This window comes from Oculina patagonica, chromosome 7 (genome assembly GCF_052425735.1).
Source record: "Oculina patagonica isolate OP01 chromosome 7, crgOcupat, whole genome shotgun sequence".
Lineage (NCBI taxonomy): Eukaryota > Metazoa > Cnidaria > Anthozoa > Scleractinia > Oculinidae > Oculina > Oculina patagonica.
Genome location: NC_135764.1, coordinates 6,681,290 through 6,700,756, shown reverse-complemented (window position 1 = coordinate 6,700,756; position 19,467 = coordinate 6,681,290). Strand labels below are relative to the sequence as shown.

Genomic DNA, 19,467 nt, shown 5'->3' with positions numbered 1-19,467 from the left:
CCCCCGGTTCATAATCTACCTTCAGGTTTTTTTGTTGGTAGGGCTTTGAAGGTCACGCATGTTGATTAGCTTAAAACTGGTCATCTTTCATCACCCACTTGAAATTGCCTCCATGGGGGAAGGTGAATGGGACGGAGGAAATGTTTTAAATTACTAACCACTTGAGGGATTAAACTTACGTGCGTTATAAGCGTTTTCCATGTGTTTAACTCAACAAGGAATCTTCGCTTAAACCACAGAGCAAAATAGAACTGCCGGGCAGTTAGAAATGACCAGTGCGAGATATAAATGAATGGGACACGCTACATTTTATGAGTTTTAGTAGTAGAAAGAAAACAACTCTGACAACTCTACCTTAAAGGACTAAAAAGGCGATCAAAGCGCCTTTGACCTTTAATACTGACGGCCGAGTATCGTATTTTGAAAGTCACGCTTCAACAAAACGCACTTCTTGTTGAACAACAACAAAAGGAAATATAAACGCTACTGGATCTGTCCAGAAGCGTTTTGCTTTCTTGTTAGCCAAAGAAGTGGTTAAACATTAACTACCCGGTTTAAAGCTATTAAAGCGTATGTCACAATGAAACTATTTCGAGGCATGTTCTTTCTCAAGGCATTGTCATGTAGATAACATTTGCAAAGCAATGAAATATCCAAGCCCCCCCCCCCCCCCCCCCCCACCACCCGCTTCACCCGTGATAAGAACATACACATATTAGTCAAAACATCAAAATACAAGAAAAATTAAGACGTTACAACGTATGACAACCTGCCGGTTAATTTTATTTTCGTAGTCTTGGCTTTGATTCTGCAAAAACATTCAGGATATCAATATTAAAGTATTAGTTAGCTGAAACACGCAGGCTTCTTAGTGTTTCTTCCAATCTCGAGCCCAGAGTGTCTCCCGGCTCCGCGGTCCGTCAGCGATTGGTCAGCGGTAGGGTCGCCGGTAGACACTTTTATCCCATACCGCTGACCGACTAGATGAACTCTGGGCTCGAGATTGTGTTTCTTCAAAACCAGTGCAGTAGAACATTTTCTTTTCTTTGGGAAAATAATTATTTTCTTCAAGAGTTCTTGAATATCCTACTAATTGTTCAATGTGGAAACAATACTGTCTAGTCATTTATTTGTGTTAATACGAAAAAACAGTAGAAGAAGTCAAAAAACAAAAACAAGGGAGAGCCAAGAAGGGCGGGCATGTATAGCAAAATTGGAGAAGTTTAAACGAATTACATTTGGGTCAACTTCAAAATCCGCCTTTAAATTTCACAATTCATATTTCACTATCACAATAAGTCATACACAGCCCTTCCTCTATGTTTCGGTTGATGTTAAAAATTTCTGCTAAGCGGTTGCATTCCCTTTCGTGCGATTCTCTTTGCTATTATACATGGTCATTACATTCAGTAATCGTATTTTGTTACTCATGGTGTCAGTTGACTCCACACAGTCCTGCTGATATTGCAAATCGACAAATTGTACAGGATGTGACTTTTATACTGGGCTTAAGGTCGCGGGGGACACCTTAGGCTCATCATTATGCATTTATTTAAAGCGTATGCACGAAGTACAACGACTGACATCGACAACTTTACGAGATATTTATGACTGGAAAAAAATATGAGCGCGTGCGCGTGATTTGATGTGTTCGCGTGTAGCACGGATTGTGAACAAAATGTTTACTCAAAATTGACGTATGGATCTTAAAAATTCTCCTTTTTCCTTGAATTCTAAAACAAAGAAAAGTGTTAGAACTCATAAGGATTTTTAACCGATTTACAGCAACACTTAGCTTTATGAATTTATAAAGATTGTAAGAGAAGTAATCACAATAATATTCATAAACAATCGTGTCTTTTTTGAAACGCATTGTTCTCACAATTAAAGCATGGAATATAATTATTAAAATTACCATAATTACATCTCTCCTTTGGAAATCGTGTTTTGGTCGGGACACCTTCGGAAATCTCAAAGTTTGGACTTTTCCGACAACTTTGTGGCAGAGAATTCAGCGCGGATACAGAACTTCATGACCTTCCACTGCAGAGAGTTAAACTAGGAATACTGTAGTGTGTCATAACAGAAGCGGAATTTTAAAAGAGCGCTTTTAGAAAGAGGTAGAAGGCATTAAATTCAAATTTTCGCATTTAAACCATCACAACTTTCTGGCAAACCTAAAATTAAAAAATCCGCTTCTGTTATGACACACTAGAGATATTGACTGATCTGTTTTTGCCAAGATCACAGTGTGTTGTCTCATAGTCGATCCGTAAACTCTGCCACCAAATCATGTATCTCGTAATTTGTCACTTACGAGGCTATATCACCGCCGTTAAGTACAATCCACCAAATAAAAGATAATAGTCATAATCTTTCATCATTTCTTTAAGTCGCTGTAAAATTTGAGCTTAATCGCACCCATAACAACCGAAATATAAGCCTTTTAAAAGATGCAGGACAAACAAAATTTCGCCTAATGAATTTATTCATGCACAGGTATCCCCCGCGACCTTAAATAAAGATACCTTGTTAAGACACAGTTACTTGCTACAGTAATTTGCCCCAGTGATTCACGTGAATTGAAGATCAAGGAAGAAAATACTCGATCGACAGAAATTTTATGAAGCCATGAAAGCCTTAAAAACAGAAAGAAAGATGTAAATAAATTACAGAAGGCTTTCGACACACGTCTCTGAAATGAAAGAAATTACATGCCCCGAGCAGGATTCGAACCCGCGTCTCCCTGTTCATCGGATCACCACGCTGGTGGAAGAATAGGAAGAAAATGCCCTGTGGATTGACCGTGTTCGATCCAATACACACCTATGAGTTGCCACGTATCCAGCGTGGTGACCCGATGTCACGCCTGAATAGTAACAGGGAGACGCGGGTTCGAATCCTGCTCGGGGCATGTAATTTTTCTTTCATTTCGACGTGTGTCGAAAGCCTTCTGTAATTTATTTACATCTTTCTTTCTAATACTCGATCGTTTTCACTATATGAGAACATCGCTGAAATCTTGGCGAGTGCATATATCTTATTAGACATTTTAGTATGTAGTATCGCTGTACATTTTTACGAGTCATGTAGTATTTTGGCGAGTCCGAAGGGCGGGTAAAAATACAAATAACAAACTGCCTACCTACCCCTCCCTACCCCTAACCTAACATTAACACTTACTTCTTTCTTTGGGCAAAATGTTAAGTTTGGGGAGGGGTAGGTGAGCAGTTTCCCAGAAACCTAAATTGATCCTAAAAATGTAGAGTAAAATGTCTTATAAGAGATTTATTATCCAACGATTTATTTCCCTAAAATGCTGACTTGCCACATTTTATAACTTTTCGCACTGTCGGGGGGTAATGAGACGACTACAAATACCGTGAGATATATGTCCTCGTTTTGCACGTTATGTGTACTCTACAAAGCAGAGTTGGAGAATAAAATCTGAAAAATAACTGCCAAAGCGCAGCATGACCGGCGATAACTCCGCTGACTATATCCTTGTTCGTATCGAATTTCATTTGCGTAAGTTTGAGATAGTAATCATTCCAGAAAGCCATTCTGTGTGCAAATACTAAACGTCAGAACATCACCAAAGCGACAGCAAGTGCAATGTGATAAAACATTGCCATCGCAACACAAGCGGTAGTGCCGCTGACCACATCTTTCTTAATTTCAAAATTTACTTGCTCCAGTTTAGGATGGTAATCATTCCAGAAAGCCATTCGCCGAGGAGCAAACGTCGCCGCCATTTTGGGATTGGGGTGAACTCGTAGATAGGCTCTGTGACTGGAGTTATACTTCTCCCACGTAACACCGCTAACTGGCTGTGGTGTTGGATCGCCGGTCTTGGCGAAGTTCGTGTACACTGTCATGATAAACAAACTGACGTTTTTGTCGGCTGCGTTATACCTTGGGAACCAAAGCGGGATACCAAAATCATATGCCACGTTTTCCCCATGAACCACACCCATCCACTCTTCGACAATGCTGGCGTTCTTTGGACGCTGAGCGAACTCGTACATGTACACTGGAGCAACTCTGCTGTGAATATCGGCGACCTCATGGCTTGGTGCGAAGTACAGATAATCACCAATAAGGTCCACAAGTTGGCTTCTTAGTGCGTATTTATCACTGTTGTCGGGCCATGGGGTGTACATGAACTGCAACGCGTCCGCGATAATGTCGGCGGTTTTCTTCCTAAAGAACGGCAAACGAAGTGATTTTTTGTTAATTGTTTCTTCAAAAGCTACAGGAGGAAAACAAGGACCAATGGCCTGGCGCTGTTGTGTTTGGAATTAGCCCAAAGTCCCTGTTATAGACAAGATTAACTGTGTTTGGCGTTGAAACGATTGCATCATGTGATTTACCTTAACCTCGTTCCAGGGCACTTTTTGCTTTAAAGTGGAAGGGGAGGGAAATGTTTGAAAGGAAGAGTGCCCAAGGAACGAGATTAAGTTCACCTGACAACAAAATCGCAACTCACCTGCTGTTTCGAGCGTGGGCAAGCTTTGTTACAAATTCCTTGAAAAATGACGGACTCACTCCATCGTCCAAACTTGCCGCCATCCCAAAAGACGAGTTCGCCATATATCCAAGAGAGGCAGCACCCTCATGACTGTTGAAACTGATCATCAACTTCACTTTCTTTAATTCTTTTTTCTTTCGCAGATTCCGGGGCGTGTCAAGAAGAAAGTGTTTGTCGACAACTGGCGCCCAACGCAGATAATCGTAGAAGCGATAGCTTATTGTGTCAGCAGCTTTCTGTATGTCCGAGCCTTTTTTCTCGCGTATGCAGGCGACCATTGCTTCGTGGTCTCTTGTGGTACAATCCAGCTTTTGAGCGAGCTCTTTGGCAAAACGGAGGCCATAAGAAACCGGCTGAATTGCAAAGGGACTCAAATCCACTCCAATCTCTGCGATGGCTTGGTGGAAGAGGCCCTCCGATAGAGGCGACAGCAAATGGAGGGTAACACTTGTTCCGCCAGCACTTAATCCAAATATGGTCACCTTGCTAGGGTCCCCGCCAAAGTTTGCAATATTATCTTTGACCCACTTGAGTGCTTCGACTTGATCCAACATTCCAAGATTCCCAGGGGCTGCAGAATCCCCGGTCGTCAAGAAACCAAATGGACCGAGACGATATTGGATCCCAACTACAACCACTCCGCGAAGAGCCAACATATCGCTGGGTTGTGTTATTGCTGAACCGATCTCGTAAGCTCCACCGTGAATATAAACCATCACGGGTAAACTCAAGCTGACGTTCGGGCTGTAGACGTTGAGATACAAGCAATCCTCACTATACGTGAAATTTGTAGCATATATTTTGATATAAAATTCAAAAAGTTTACCTTGCCAGCAAATGTTTCCATTTTTTGTCGCTTGCCGAACGTTTTTCCATGCTATTGGCGGTTGTGGTGGTTTTAGTCTGAGCTCTCCAATCGGTGGAGCGGCGAAAGGAACACCAAGAAACTTGTTGACAGACTTAAACGGAGCCGAGGCATTCGGGTAGGATGCCACGAGACCTTCGATAACTCCATACTTTGTGGACACTTTTACTAACTCTGAATTGACGAGTAGCAAAAACTCACAAAATGTGAACAACCTTAGCAGCAGCATCGAAAACATGTTTCCTTCGGTAAGACACTAGGTGCAACCTCACAAAATTGTTTGAGTTTACTTATCCACTTCGGACCACTAAGAGAATGATTGAATCACTGCACTAGCATCAATCTGTGCTAAATGAAAAACCAAGGAATATATGTCGCATGTCGTCAGCAAATTGAACGGTTAAAGATGTGTTATTTTACATGTTTTAGTACTTAATCAAAGCACTCGTTCGGGTCAGGTTCTCATTCGTGTCAATCACTCGTGCGTGTCAGGTACTCATTCGTGTCAATCACCAGGCAAATGAAATTCGTGCTCTGGCGCAGGACCGTGGCCCCGGTAGGCGTTTAAGGGATAATTGATAAGTCACAAAATTATTAACCGGGTGGGGTCTGGTTCCCACCCAGGGGGCAAGGAACTAAGAAAGGGTCTGGTGCCCCCCGTTTCATAATCTATCTTCTACCATATCGGTCACATATGTTGATTGGCTTAGAACTGGTCATCTTTCATCACCGACTTGAAATTTGCGTCGATTGGCGAAAGGGAATGGCACGGAGGAAATGTAATACATTACTTGTCACTTGACGGATTAAAATTACGTGCGTTATACGCGTTTTCCATTTGTTTAACTCAACAAGGAATCCTCGCTTAGACCACAGAGCCAAAATAGAACTGCTGGGCAGTTTTATTTTGTTACGAGAAGCAAATGAAAGAGACACGTTATTTTTTATAAGTTTTCAAAGTACAAAGAAAACAACTCTGAAATCACTACCTTCAAAGTCTTCAAAAGCGATCAAAGCGCCTTTGACCTTTCATGATACTGACGGCTGATGCCTAGTTTGTTTAAGTCCTAGTCTCGGTCAAGTCTTTCAGTTGCCAGAGTTTCAAGCAAAATTATTTTTTCACGCGAATTCCAATGGGCGGATTCAAAAAAGACTGCCTCTTAATTACTGCCAAGCAGTCAATCCTTTTCCTGGAATTCGCTCCGGAATTACACTTGGTTATTACATTCAGTAATCATATTTTGTTACTCATGGTGTCAGTTGTCTCCACACAGTTCTGCTGCTATTGCCAATCGTCAAATTGTACAGGATGTGACTTTTATACTAATCCTAACTAAAGATACCGTGTTGTGACACAGTTACTTGCTACAGTAATTTGTCCCATTGACTCAAGTGCAATGCAGATTAAAGAAGAAATACTATGAGAACATCGCTGAAATCTTGGCGAGTACAATCTGAAAAATAATTGCCAAAGCAATACCGGCGATAACTCCGCTGACCATATCCTCGTTGGTATCAAATTTCACTTGCGTTAGTTTAAGATGATAATCATTCCAGAAAGCCATTCTGTGAGCAGCAAAAGCCGCCGCAAACTTGGGTTGTGCATCGACACGCAGGGAAGCTCTGTGACTGGAGTTGTACCTCTCCCACGTAACACCGCTAACTCTTTCTCAAGGCATTGTCATGTAGATAAATTCAACTGAAATTTGCCATTGACGTTAATAAATTGATAGGTTAGGTTAATTAACTAAGTCATTCATTCATTGCAAAAGCATCTCGAGCATATAATTAACAACGTTTACTGCTTCAATCAATACGTTACATCCTTCAGTTAAAAAAATGTCCTATTTTGGAATAGGACATTGAAAATATAACGCTGACTTGAATCTAATTGCTCCAGGTGTTTCATGGGATGTTATATTTCTGCGTTAGAAAGTCACTGCACCATAACGACGTCGTACAACTAAATTTCAGAACATCATCAAAACGACAGCAATTGCAATATGATAAAACATTGCCATGGCAACACCGGCGCTAGTACCGCTGACCACATCTTTCTTGGTTTCAAAATTCACTTGAACGAGTTTAAGATGGTAATCATTCCAGAAAGCCATTCGCCGAGGAGCAAACGCCGCCGCCATCTTGGGATTGGGGTCAACTCGCAGATATGCTCTGTGGCTAGCGTTGTACCTCTCCCACGTAACACCGCTGACTGGCTGTGGTGTTGGATCACCGAACTTGACGAAGTTTGCGTTCGCTTCCATGATAAACAAACTGACGTTCCTGTCGGCTGTGTCATAATTAGAGGAAAGACCAGGGAAGAGCGGCACTCCAAAGTCGTAGAGCACGTTTTCAAAATGGGGCACACCCATCCACTCAGGGTAAATACTGGCCTTCTTGGAACGGTGAGCGAACTCGTACATGTACACAGGGGCATGCTGGCTGTGAAAATCAGCGACCTCGTGAATTGGGGCAACGAACAGATAATCACCGATGAGGTCCACAAGTTGGCTTCTTAGTGCGTATTTATCACTGTTGTCAGGCCACGGGGTATACGTGAACTCCAACGCGTCTGCGATGAGGTCGGCGGTTTTTTCACTGAAGGAATAAAGCCAGAAGAATGTATTTCTGATATTTTATACAGAACAACAAACTAAACAAGGAGGGAGAAGTGTTGTTTTTGAGACGAGAGTGCAACCCCGCACCATATGGCATTCCTTCGCCTAAAATATAAATTCTATCCGAAAAAATATTGTCATTATAAGGTTTAGGAGGATTTTTAAGTTTCTAAGGAGAAATGGGTAACAAGCCCCCCTCGCCGACGTACCCTAAATATTCCCCTGAACGCGAGCTGTTGACTGGTTGTCGCTGTTGTCTTTAAGGTGATTCCTAAGTATTGCATTGCGCATCCTTACTGCGCAGAATTTTACGCGAAATAAGCGCGCGCACATAAACAAAATGGTGGCTTTTTTCTATGCGGCTTGGCTCGCGAGAGAGAGAAATCATCGTTTTCTCGTAAACGAGTTCGGTGACCTATCATTTTTTTCTCTTAGTTCGAAAAAAGCTATCAAATTCTTTCTATAAAATGAATACAGATCAATTTCTATGGCAGAATAATCCATTATCACCGAAAACGTCGTACTTTCAGCAGTACTCGCAAAGGAAATATAAGGAATTGTATGGTAAATGAAGGTCTTCCTGCTCCTAAACGAATACAGAGACCCCCCTTTTTTATTTCAAATTTTAACTTCCCTTAAGGTAAACAACCAACTGGCAAAGTTTGGTTGGAAATCTATGATCAGTTCTATTTCTAGGGAATTACCTTAAAAACTGTTGGCCTATCGAAACTCTACCAAGCTTCATCACTTGTATGTATTAGTGTTCTTATTTTTTTCTCCTTGAATATTTTCTCAATGATTCCTGAATGCATATCGCGAACGAACTGAAATGTATACTTACTCGTTGTTTCGAGCATGGGCCAGTTTTCGTAAGAAAGTCTTGAAAACAGACCGGCTCACTCCGTTGTCCACGCTTTCTGATAATCCAAAAGTCGAGTTCACCATAAAACCAAGAAAGGTGCCACCTTCGTTACTGTTAAAACTGATCATCAATTTTACTTTCTTGAACTTTCCTTGCGATCGAAGATTCCGGGGCGTGTCATGGAGGAAGTTGTTGTCTACAACAGGTTCCCACGGAAAATAATCGGTGAAACGATTGCGTATTGATTCGGAGGCTCTTTGTATGTCTGTGGCTTTTTTCTCGCGTAGACAGGTGATCATTACGCTGTGGTCGCTCGTTGCACAGTTTAACTTCTGAGCAAGCTCTTTAGCAAAACGGAGGCCAGAAGAAACTGGCTGTATCGCAAAAGGGCTTAAATCTATCCCACTCTCTGCAATGGCTTGGTGAAATAGTCTCTCCGATAGAGGCGACAAAAGATGTAGGCCTACACTGGATCCACCAGCACTTTCTCCAAATATGGTCACCTTGTTGGGGTCCCCGCCAAAATGTTCAATGTTTTCTTTTATCCACTTTAGTGCTTCGACTTGATCCAACATTCCAAGATTTCCAGGGGCTGCAGAATCCCCGGTCGTCAAGAAACCAAATGAACCGAGACGATACTGAATGACAACAACCACCACACCGTGCAGAGCCAAAATATCGCTGTTAAATGTGACTGCTGTACCGCCGTCGTAAGCTCCACCGTGAATATAAACCATCACGGGTAAACGCAAGGTGACATTCGGGGAGTAGACGTCGAGATACAAGCAATCCTCGCTATACGAGAAATTATAAGCGGAAGCCGTGTATCGTTTGAAATAAAATTCAAAGCGTTTAGGTTGGAAGCAACTGTCTCTATGCTCTTTTGCCGGGCGAACTTTCGGTTTCCACTCTCTTGGCGGTTGTGGTGGTTTTAGTCTGAGCTTTTCAATCGGCGGAGTGGCGAAAGGAACCCCAAGAAACTTGTTAACAGACTTGAACGAGGTATGGACATTCGGGTATTGAACCACAAGACCTTCGATGTCTCCATACTTTGTTGACACTGTTACTGATACTGGCGTGACCAAAGACAGAAATGAAAAGATTATTATCAACCCGATTTGAAGATTCACAATCATGGTTTTCTAACTTAAGAATGCGTGTTTAGACTTGCTTTCGTATGGCTCTTGTTGTTCGAAAGGTGGCCGGGCCCGGGGGCGCAAAACCCAACAATACCGCCAGCTACGCAGGCTAGAACTAGCCTTAACTCTTCCTTTCGTGTCGTTACTTATTGCGTGACCAGGATCGATAAAAGGCATAAGATATTACCATGCTAAGGCATATTATTACTACTTATCATGCACTGATTAGACAAAGCGGTCAACCATAAATAATCGTCTGTAATCGACGTGACGTGGACACACAATTCCCCCCGACAACGAAGTCAGCATTTTATTTACAATGCGTTTTATATAATATATGAAACAATATTTCCGCAAAAATTAAAAAGAAAAAACATGATAACGTGATTATAATCATGACACAAAAAAACACTTTCCGGGCTGAGACGTGATATTTGATAGGCAGGGCCCACCATGCACGTGACATACAGCACGTCAGCATTTGACGAACACACAAACGTGTCCGACAATAAGTTTGAGCGGAAAAGGAGCCCAAAGAAAAGAATTCGTGTAAAGAAGTTATAGAGAACCATGTTTTTGACACTACTAAAGAGGTTTTACATACTCTGGGCCTTTTTGCCTGTCGTGACCTCAGTGATAGTGTCCACAAAGTATGGAGAGATCGAAGGTCTCGTGGCATCCTACCCGAATGCCTCCGGTCCGTTCAAGTATGTCAGCAAATTCCTTGGCGTTCCTTTCGCCGCTCCGCCGACTGGAGAGCTCAGACTAAAACCACCACAACCGCCAGTGGCGTGGACAAACGTGCGGCAAGCGACAAAGCATGGAAACATTTGCATGCAAAACAGAATCTATGATTACTATTTCAAAAACTACGTCCAGAATTTTACTTATAGCGAGGATTGCTTGTATCTCGACGTTTACAGCCCGAACGTCACCTTGAGTTCACCCGTGATGGTTTATATACATGGCGGAGGCTACGAGGCCGGCGCAGCACTTGCACTTCCCAGTGATTATTTGGCTTTACACGGCGTGGTAGCAGTTGTGATCCAATATCGTCTCGGTCCATTTGGTTTCTTGACGACCGGGGATTCTGCAGCCCCAGGGAATTTTGGAATGTTGGATCAAGTCGAAGCACTCAAGTGGATCAAAGAAAACATTGAACATTTTGGCGGGAATCCCAACAAGGTGACCATATTTGGAGAAAGTGCTGGTGGATCAAGTGTAGGCCTACATCTTCTATCACCTCTATCGGAGGGCCTCTTCCACCAAGTTATTGCAGAGAGCGGAGTGGAGTTGTGTCCCTTTGCGATTCAGCCGATTTCATCGGGACTGCGTCACGCCAAAGAGCTTGCAAACAAACTAGACTGCACAACAAGCGACCACAGCGCAATGATTGCCTGCATACGCGAGAAAACAGACCAGGATGTACAGAAGGCGGCCGAGTCAATAACATTTCGTTTCTTCAATCATCCTCTGTGGACACCAGTTGTCGATGAAAACTTTCTCCACGACAACCCCCGGAATCTACGAGAAAAAGGAAATTTCAAGAAAGCTAAGTTGATGATAAGTTTCAACAGTCAGGAGGGTGCAACACTTCTTAGTCTGATGGGTAACTCGTTTGAGTTGACTGAGAGCGTGGACAACGGAACAAGTCCATCCTTTTTCAAAGAATTTATTACAAGGCTTGCTCATGCTCGTAACAGCCGGTTAGTAACATTTACACTCACTTTGCTATGTGATTAAAATAATTTAAAACTCAAGCTGATTTCACACTTTAAGTTTTGTATAGTTATGTTTAGAGTGTTTTCACAAAGCACTCTAAACATAACTACAGTAGAACCCCGGTAACTCGAACTCTGAAGGGAAACGAAAAACAGTTCGAGTTAGCGGGGTTTCGAGTTATCGGGGTCGATTGAACACTTAATTTGCCAAGTTAATAATTGATAGTTTACTGATTTTTCAGCACTACAGTATACAGTACAGTGCAAATTGAACTTATTTTGCCAGAAACTCTAACACGGCCATACATTCTAATGATAAGAGTGGAAAATGGGTGTCAAATACGTGATCTGTTCGTTGCTCTAATCAATGGGCAACCGCGTGGCGTCTTGCAAGAACGGGAATTCGAGTTATCGGGGTAAATTTGACCCAAATTTTGTTCAGGGGAAACGAAATTTAGTTCGAGTTAACGAGGTTTTCGAGTTATCCGAGTTCGAGTTATTAAACCGAGTAAAAAGGACTGAAAAGTGGGGTCAAATCCAAGGGAAATGGAAGTTTGTTCGAGTTAACGGGGTTGTTCGAGTTATCCGAGTTCGAGTTACCGGGGTTCTACTGTATACAAAACTAAGCAAAACAAGCCCAGTGCTTATTGATAGAGTTTACAGCTTTACAACAACAGTTGATGCATAGACTTTGCAAGGTGATCATCAATGACTTCCAATGCTTTGTAGGTACGCCTAGTAAAGGGCATTCGGTCCCACCCACTCCCTATTAAAAAGGCACTTATAATACGTTCTTCGTGTTTTATCTCTGTTGTGGCGTCAAACTCAATTGCAATAACTAACAGCGTATTTTGACCGTTGTAATTTTTAGCAAAGAGAACGCTGACCTCATTGCGGATGCGTTGGAGTTCATGTACACCCCATGGCCTGACAACAGTGATAAATACGCACTAAGAAGCCAACTTGTGGACCTTATTGGTGATTATCTATTCGTTGCACCAAGTTATGAGGTCGCCGATATCCACAGTCAACATTCGCCGGTGTACATGTACGAGTTCGCTCATCCCTCAAACGTTACCCTGGGGGCCAAGTGGATGGGTGTGGTCCACGGTGATAACGTACCCTACGACTTTGGAATCCCGCTGCTGCCAAGTATTACTTTTGGATATACCGCGGTTGACAAAAGCGTCAGTTTGTTTATCATGGAAGTGTATGCAAACTTTGCTAGGACCGGCGATCCAACCCCGCAGCCAGTCAGCGGTGTTACGTGGGAGAGATATAACGCCAGTCATAGAGCATCATTGCGAGTTCAAGCGCAACCCAAGATGGCGGCGGCGTTTGCTCCTCGCCGAATGGCTTTCTGGAATGATTACCATCCAAAACTGACGCAAGTGAAATTTGATACCAAGGATGAAGTGGTCAGCGGTGCTAGCGCTTGTGCTGTTATGGCAATATTTCTACAGACTGTACTCGTCGCTATTTTGGCAAGCCCTTCCCATGTTACTGACTGACTGACTGACTGGCTGGCTGGTTGATTGGCTGGCTGGCATGCTTGCTTGCCGAAGGCTCATTATGCGTGTCCGCATATAAGGCCGTGTAACCTTCCATCAAGCAGGATCAGGCTCTTAAAAAAAATATTTCTTCTCATAAGACGCTTAATACGTGTGAACTTGATATATTCACATACATATTTTATATAGGCTCAATTTACGCCGCCTTCTCGAGGAAAATCATGCTTTCCGGGGGATGATTAATTTTAGATTTTAACCCTTAGAATCCTAAGGTTCTGGTATTTTTTAAGCAGTTTTCTGGGCTTAAACTAATCTGTCGAATTTCGTGATTGCATATAAGAAGCTCAAGTAAAAATGTGTGCTGTTTCAAAACACTGAGGGCTCAAAGTTTCATTGTGACGTCAGCATTCAACCGTTTCTTTCTTGGCGAGTGAGCATAAGGGCTCGAATCTGGCGAATATTTCGTTTATAAGTGTTTTTTCGAGTCATTTTCCACTGCAGAAGCCCGCAGGCTGGCATCATTAAGCTAGAATGGTGGGTAGAGGCCAGCATCTGAAAGAAACCAGAGGTGAGAGATGATTTTGTCTTGATTGGAACGCCAGAAATATTCGAATCGAAAGATGGCGGTTCATTGGTAAAGTTGTCTCTCTGGCCGTTCTGTGGGTGGATTCCAAGACCTGCCAAGGCATTTTGGACGAGTTCTGACTTCCAAAGAATGCAATCGGTGCAACATTTTGCCGGCAGGATTGGGTGGCTCGACACTTATAAAAACTATATGGAATAAAGGTAGGAAGCCTTTCATGCCGCCGCCATGACTGTTTATCCCAAGCATCCCTTTCGGTCAGCAACGAGGAAATTACAGGTTTGCAAGCATAGCTCTAATCGAATAGTAATTGCTGAGTCTGCTGAATGATTGATGGGAAATTTCCTTGGTGAACGGAAGGGAATAGGGTCAAAGTTTGCTGCAAATGTATATTTTTGAAGTCAGAATTATTTTTTCATTAAAAAAATGGAGGCAAAGATGTGTGTTTTTTGTTGTTGTCCTGTTACGTAGAAAACGGGCATTTTCAGATTTGCTGCTGAACAAACAACCATATGCAACAGAAATCAAGAGTTTTAGTCAGTTAGTTGGCTTTGAAGCTATGAAAATTATCACTTTGCCATAAAAAGCAGTCATTACTATCATGTGCCCAGATATGTAAAAGTTAGAGCTTTTTCAATCACTGCTGGTATTTTCCACGCACAAATGCGTTGTTAGGACTTAAAGGGTTAATATTGCTATTGATATTTTACACAGTTTTAAATATTATTAATCGTCACTTATTGTATTTTTTAATCATGTGTTCCCAAGGTAGTAGGGGATTCTCCCCTAGCTATGTAGTTTTGACACTCTAATAAAGTTTTTCATTTATTCATTCGTGATGCCAGTGACTGTCGTTACTTTCGGGCGCGATTCATCATTTGCTCGATTATTCCAAATTGTTGTCACATGATCGAAATGCCTTGAAAAGAGGTCGCCTTGTGTATATAAAACAACAGTCCTGATTGTTAAATCTTATAATTACCAAGAAAGAAATATGTATGTTTGATATTCCCCCCCGGGGTACTCTCTACAGTGCACGATACGGGGAAGTTCCTCCAGAAAGGGCTACCTTTTACAGAGTGTAGGTACAGTCGAACCTCTTCGTACGGACACCTCTCTATTACGGACAATTTCTGATGTTCCGACAAAATTGTCACATATTTTCTTTATAACAAATCTCTATAATGCGGATCCTCTCTATCAACCTAGCATAAACCCGCGGTTTTTTGGACGCGGTAATGCAATGGATTACCTCGACTTCGTGCGACAATTGCGTTTGTTCGTGGTTTTGCTTGGTTTTGTATGGTTTACAGATGGTAAATTTCCACTATGATCTCAAAATACAGAAAATGGCATCTTAGATGCCTATATTTTTAAATTTGTTTAAGGGGATGCATGCCCACGGACTCCCTAGATGCTCGCACCTTCCGCGCTCGTGGCCGCGACTATCTCAGAGGGTTGTTCATCTCAGAGGGTTAAAATCTCTGGGACAGTGTGGCTCAATGCAGCATAATAATCAATTTAGATGTAGCTAAACGACGAGTGTTGGCCTCATTTTAGGCGTATAGTTACGTTATAGTATATACCTCTATAATACGGACACCTCTCTAATACGGACACGTTGCTCTGTCCCTTCGGTGAAAGTATAACAGAGGTAGTGATTTTACGTTTTGCATTATACAAAAGGGTAAAAATAGACTTGCCACAAGTCGACTCTTTTGAGCGACGAAGTCGCGATAAATAAGCGACGACGTCCTACTAAAACCGGGCTTTGAGAAAGTCTACCATAAAAAGGATCTTTCAACATATCTCGACCAGAAAGGCAGATTCATTTAAGTTTTTAAGGGGTTATTAAAATGAAATACAGAAAAGTGGCGCAGTATCCCTTCTGTAGCTTTGAGAAACGCATACCATCTTCCATCGAAGGTATTAAAAATGGTTACCGTACCTTTTCCGTTTAGAATGGTAATTATACGAAAGGGTAATGGTTTAGACCCTGGGACTGAGCCTTCCTGTATGAGCATTTTTCACTCACCCCATCGGTGGTATTACACGGTAGTGAATGCTTATATTTGGAAACCAATACCCCGTTTCTTAATGCAGTGGATATTTGCCAAAGCATCTTGAGCGAAAATTTATTTATCAATAACAACACTTCCTGCTCCAATCTTTACGTTACATTCATTAAAAAAGCCTTACTTCGAATACTTCTTACATCAACTGCCGATAAAACGCTGTTAAGAAAATTTTATTACATCGTGCTGTTTATGCCTTGTTATATTTATGCCTAAACAAGTCACTGCACCAAAGTGAGCCCGTATTGACGTCATACAGCTACATCTCAGAACACCATCAAAATGACGACAAGTGCAATGTGATATAACATTGCCATAGCAACACCTGCGCTATTACCACTGGGCACATCTGTTTTGGTTTCAAACTTCACTTGCACCAGTTTAGGATGGTAATCATTCCAGAAAGCCATTCGCCGAGGAGCAAACGCCGCCGCCATCTTGGAATGAGCCTCAACTCGCAAGTAAGCTCTGTGACTGGAGTTGTACCTCTCCCACGTAACACCGCTGACTGGCTGTGGTGTTGGATCACCGGTTCTAGCGAAGTTTGCGTATACTGCCATGATAAACAAACTGACGTTTCTGTCGGCCGCGTCATAATTGGGAAAATAAAGTGGGTCTCCAAAATCAAATGGCACGTTTTGGAAATGAACCACACCCATCCACTCAGGGTTAATGCTGGCGTTTTTCGGCCGATGGGCGAACTCGTACATGTACACCGGAGCGACTTGGCTGTGAATGTCGGCGACCTCGTGACTTGGTGCAAAGTAGATGTAATCACCGATGAGGTCCACAAGTTGACTTCTTAGTGCGTATTTATCACTGTTGTCAGGCCATGGGATGTACATGAACTCCAACGCGTCCGCGATGAGATCGGCGGTTTTCTTCCTAAAGAACGGGAAACGAAGTGATTTGTTGTAAACTGTTCCCCTCATAGTTGATCCTTTTTTGTTCAATAGGTATAAGAAATAAGTTTTTACCTCTACTATATTATGTACTAGGGTTGTGCATCCTTATTATTTTGCATTCAGTAAATTGTCTGTGAGCACGATGTGAGTGAACATCTTGAGAGGGGACTAAAATTGATGCGACAAACAAATGTATATACAACGTCGACAATGAAAAAGTCTCATTTCGATAACTGTCTCAAAACATGCTCATATTAATAAAGTAGTCTACAATCCCGACCAAAACTGTTGAGACACTTAACAAAAGGTTACATACACTTCATTTCATTGTTCGCCAATTCATTGTACCTTTCCTCCCCCCTCCCCTGTTCAATGTTGGTTTTTGCGAAACGTTTTCTCGCCAAACATATTTTAGCAAAAAGGAACAACAACATCGATTGCGGGCGGAAGGGGGGAGGGGGGGGGGGGGTGCTGTTATCATGTGAGGTATTGACATTGCGGTAATCGTAGCAAACAAATTATAAAAGCACAATTTGCCTCAACAGGTTTTGACCGGGTTTGTAGCTTTAACTTTCTAACATTTTAATACATACCAACAAAAACATTTATTTAAAAAAAAGAAAATCACAAATACTTCACACTTGTACACGCTGTACGTCATTTTTTCCGGGTTTGGAGGTAAACGATTACATTTCATAATTCAAATGACAACAAAATCGCAACATACCTGCTGTTTCGAGCGTGAGCAAGCTTTGTTACAAATTCTTTGAAAAATGATGGACTTGCTCCATCGTCCACACTTGCCGCCATCCTAAAAGACGAGTTTGCCATAAACCCAAGAGAAGCACCACCCTCCTGACTGTTGAAACTGATCATCAACTTCACTTTCTTGAAATCTCCTTTGTTTCGCAGATTCCGGGGCGTGTCAAGAAGAAAGTGTTTGTCCACAACTGGCGCCCAGCGCAGATAATCATAGAAGCGATAGTTTATTGAGTCGGAGGCTTCCTGTATGTCCGCCTCTCTCTTTCCCCGTATGCAGGCGACCATTGCCTCGTGGTCACTTGTTGTACAACCCAGCTTTTTAGCGAGCTCTTTGGCGAAACGAAGGCCATAAGAAACGGGCTGAATAGCAAAGGGGGTCAAATCTACACCGCTCTCTGCAATGACTTGGTGGAAGAGGCCCTCCGATAGAGGCGACAGCAAATGAAGTGTTACACTGGTTGCGCCAGCACTTTCTCCAAATATGGTCACCTTGCTGGGGTCCCCGCCGAAATGTTCAATGTTTTCTTTAACCCACATTAGCGCTTGAACCTGATCCAACATTCCAAAGTTCCCAGGGGCTGCAGAATCCCCGGTCGTCAAGAAACCAAATGGACCGAGACGATATTGGATGACAACCGCTACCAACCCGTGTAAAGCTAAATAGTCGCTGGGAAATGAAAGTGCAGTGCCGGTTTCGTAAGATCCACCGTGAATATAAACCATCACGGGTAAACTCAAGTTGACGTTCGGGCTGTAGACGTCGAGATACAAGCAATCCTCGCTATACGTGAAATTCTGGACGTAGCTTTTGAAGTAGAAATCATAGATTTTGTTCTGAATGCAAATGTTCCCATGCTTTTTCGCTTGGCGAACGTCCGGTTTCCACGCCATTGGCGGTTGTGGGGGCTTTAGTCTGAGCTCTCCAATCGGTGGAGCGGCGAAAGGAACGCCAAGAAACTTGCTGACAGACTTGAACGGACCGGAGGCAAAAGGGGACGATATCGATGCCACCAGACCTTCGATGTCCCCATACTTTGTGGACACCCTTACTGACTCTGACTTGACTAGCGGCAAAAACGCACAGAACATGGACAGCCTTATCAGAAGCGTCCAAAACATGCTTATCACCGTTTGTTTCTTGGCACAGTCTTACAAAATAGTTATAGCTTACGTCTCCACTTTGAACCACTAAGACAAATGACTGAAACAAGAGAATCAATCGCTTACATGATAATCTTTAATTAGGAATGTACTTTCGTCAGCAAATTGCACTGTCATGAAGTGATACTTTAGTAACCACATTTCTTTCTTCAATGGATGTGGCGATATTTGCATGAGGAAAAAAGTTGAATGTGGTTCAACTTTTTCCGCAGAATTTTTCATTCTACGCACGTAAAGCTAGTTAAATTCACACCCAATTACGTACTGTAAAATTACACGACAGTGGAAATCCACATTGGTTCAACTTTTTTCCGCAGAAGCAAGCCGTTCATACTCTATTTTACTTTACTGCTTAGTCATTAATTTGCTGACGCGTATGAAAAAGCAGTAGAAGTCAAAAGAAACACATGGACAGAAGAGCTGAGAACGGTCACGTCCGTCATAGTATGGACAAAATTCGGGAGTAGAATAAAACGGTTTGCATTGAAATTTGGGTAAGCTTAATGAAAAACGTCGGCCGGACTTTTTTCAGGGTAATCTCACTTTATATGAGAAGGGCATTTATTTTACTCGGAAAATCATCCATGTTTGATATTTTGCCCTTGTTTTGCAAATAATGGACTGTTGCTCCGCTAAATTAACTGAGCTCATATGATTAACGAAAATTACCGAATTACCTAAAATAATGTACAGAAGAGCCGAGAACGGTCATGTATGGACAAAATTTGGGAGTT

The 19,467-nt window shown here is 42.3% G+C and overlaps 5 protein-coding genes across 6 annotated transcripts in view; 2 read left to right on the top strand and 3 right to left on the bottom strand.

Annotated features, from left to right (window-relative positions):
• Positions 1–3,584: 3,584 nt before the first annotated feature.
• On the bottom strand, positions 3,585–5,634 carry LOC144661395 (neuroligin-4, X-linked-like). Its single transcript, XM_078522140.1, has 2 exons — positions 4,490–5,634; positions 3,585–4,203 (listed from the first exon to the last, which is right to left on the bottom strand). The coding sequence occupies exons 1-2, from the start codon at positions 5,632–5,634 to the stop codon at positions 3,585–3,587; spliced, it is 1,764 nt and encodes a 587-aa protein (XP_078378266.1).
• Positions 5,635–6,320: 686 nt separating this feature from the next.
• Positions 6,321–10,071, bottom strand: LOC144661384 (fatty acyl-CoA hydrolase precursor, medium chain-like). 2 transcript variants are annotated; one of them, XM_078522127.1, is made up of 3 exons: positions 8,856–10,071; positions 7,587–7,994; positions 6,321–7,037 (listed from the first exon to the last, which is right to left on the bottom strand). In XM_078522127.1, the coding sequence occupies exons 1-3, from the start codon at positions 10,010–10,012 to the stop codon at positions 6,815–6,817; spliced, it is 1,788 nt and encodes a 595-aa protein (XP_078378253.1). In that variant the 5' UTR covers positions 10,013–10,071; the 3' UTR covers positions 6,321–6,814. The 2 variants fall into 2 exon arrangements, with proteins under 2 accessions (XP_078378253.1, XP_078378254.1); XM_078522128.1 differs by having other exon boundaries at positions 6,902–7,994.
• A 458-nt stretch (positions 10,072–10,529) lies between these two features.
• LOC144661387 (neuroligin-4, X-linked-like) lies at positions 10,530–13,497 on the top strand. Its single transcript, XM_078522133.1, has 2 exons — positions 10,530–11,721; positions 12,608–13,497. The coding sequence occupies exons 1-2, from the start codon at positions 10,586–10,588 to the stop codon at positions 13,245–13,247; spliced, it is 1,776 nt and encodes a 591-aa protein (XP_078378259.1). The 5' UTR covers positions 10,530–10,585; the 3' UTR covers positions 13,248–13,497.
• A 2,553-nt stretch (positions 13,498–16,050) lies between these two features.
• Positions 16,051–18,736, bottom strand: LOC144661388 (neuroligin-4, X-linked-like). Its single transcript, XM_078522134.1, has 2 exons — positions 17,538–18,736; positions 16,051–16,790 (listed from the first exon to the last, which is right to left on the bottom strand). The coding sequence occupies exons 1-2, from the start codon at positions 18,689–18,691 to the stop codon at positions 16,172–16,174; spliced, it is 1,773 nt and encodes a 590-aa protein (XP_078378260.1). The 5' UTR covers positions 18,692–18,736; the 3' UTR covers positions 16,051–16,171.
• Positions 16,180–19,467, top strand: part of LOC144661428 (myosin-2 essential light chain-like) — a 136,255-nt gene continuing 132,967 nt past the window's right edge. The window contains exon 1 of the mRNA XM_078522192.1: positions 16,180–16,196. Within this exon, the coding sequence (XP_078378318.1) occupies positions 16,188–16,196 (9 nt within the window). The 5' untranslated portion in view covers positions 16,180–16,187. The remainder of the gene's footprint in view (positions 16,197–19,467) is intronic.

Excerpts from the sequence above, each read along its gene's own strand:
- LOC144661395 (XM_078522140.1), bottom strand. The coding sequence starts at position 5,634 with ATGTTTTCGATGCTGCTGCTAAGGTTGTTCACATTTTGTGAGTTTTTG. Across the intron at positions 4,204-4,489 it reads GCCCACGCTCGAAACAGCAG|GAAGAAAACCGCCGACATTA; the intron begins GTGAGTTGCGAT and ends GCCGTTCTTTAG.
- LOC144661387 (XM_078522133.1), top strand. The coding sequence starts at position 10,586 with ATGTTTTTGACACTACTAAAGAGGTTTTACATACTCTGGGCCTTTTTG. Across the intron at positions 11,722-12,607 it reads GCTCATGCTCGTAACAGCCG|CAAAGAGAACGCTGACCTCA; the intron begins GTTAGTAACATT and ends TGTAATTTTTAG.
- LOC144661388 (XM_078522134.1), bottom strand. The coding sequence starts at position 18,691 with ATGTTTTGGACGCTTCTGATAAGGCTGTCCATGTTCTGTGCGTTTTTG. Across the intron at positions 16,791-17,537 it reads GCTCACGCTCGAAACAGCAG|GAAGAAAACCGCCGATCTCA; the intron begins GTATGTTGCGAT and ends CCCGTTCTTTAG.
- LOC144661384 (XM_078522127.1), bottom strand. The coding sequence starts at position 10,012 with ATGATTGTGAATCTTCAAATCGGGTTGATAATAATCTTTTCATTTCTG. Across the intron at positions 7,995-8,855 it reads GCCCATGCTCGAAACAACGA|TGAAAAAACCGCCGACCTCA; the intron begins GTAAGTATACAT and ends TTATTCCTTCAG. Across the intron at positions 7,038-7,586 it reads AGCGGTGTTACGTGGGAGAG|GTACAACTCCAGTCACAGAG; the intron begins GTACAACGCTAG and ends TACGTGGGAGAG.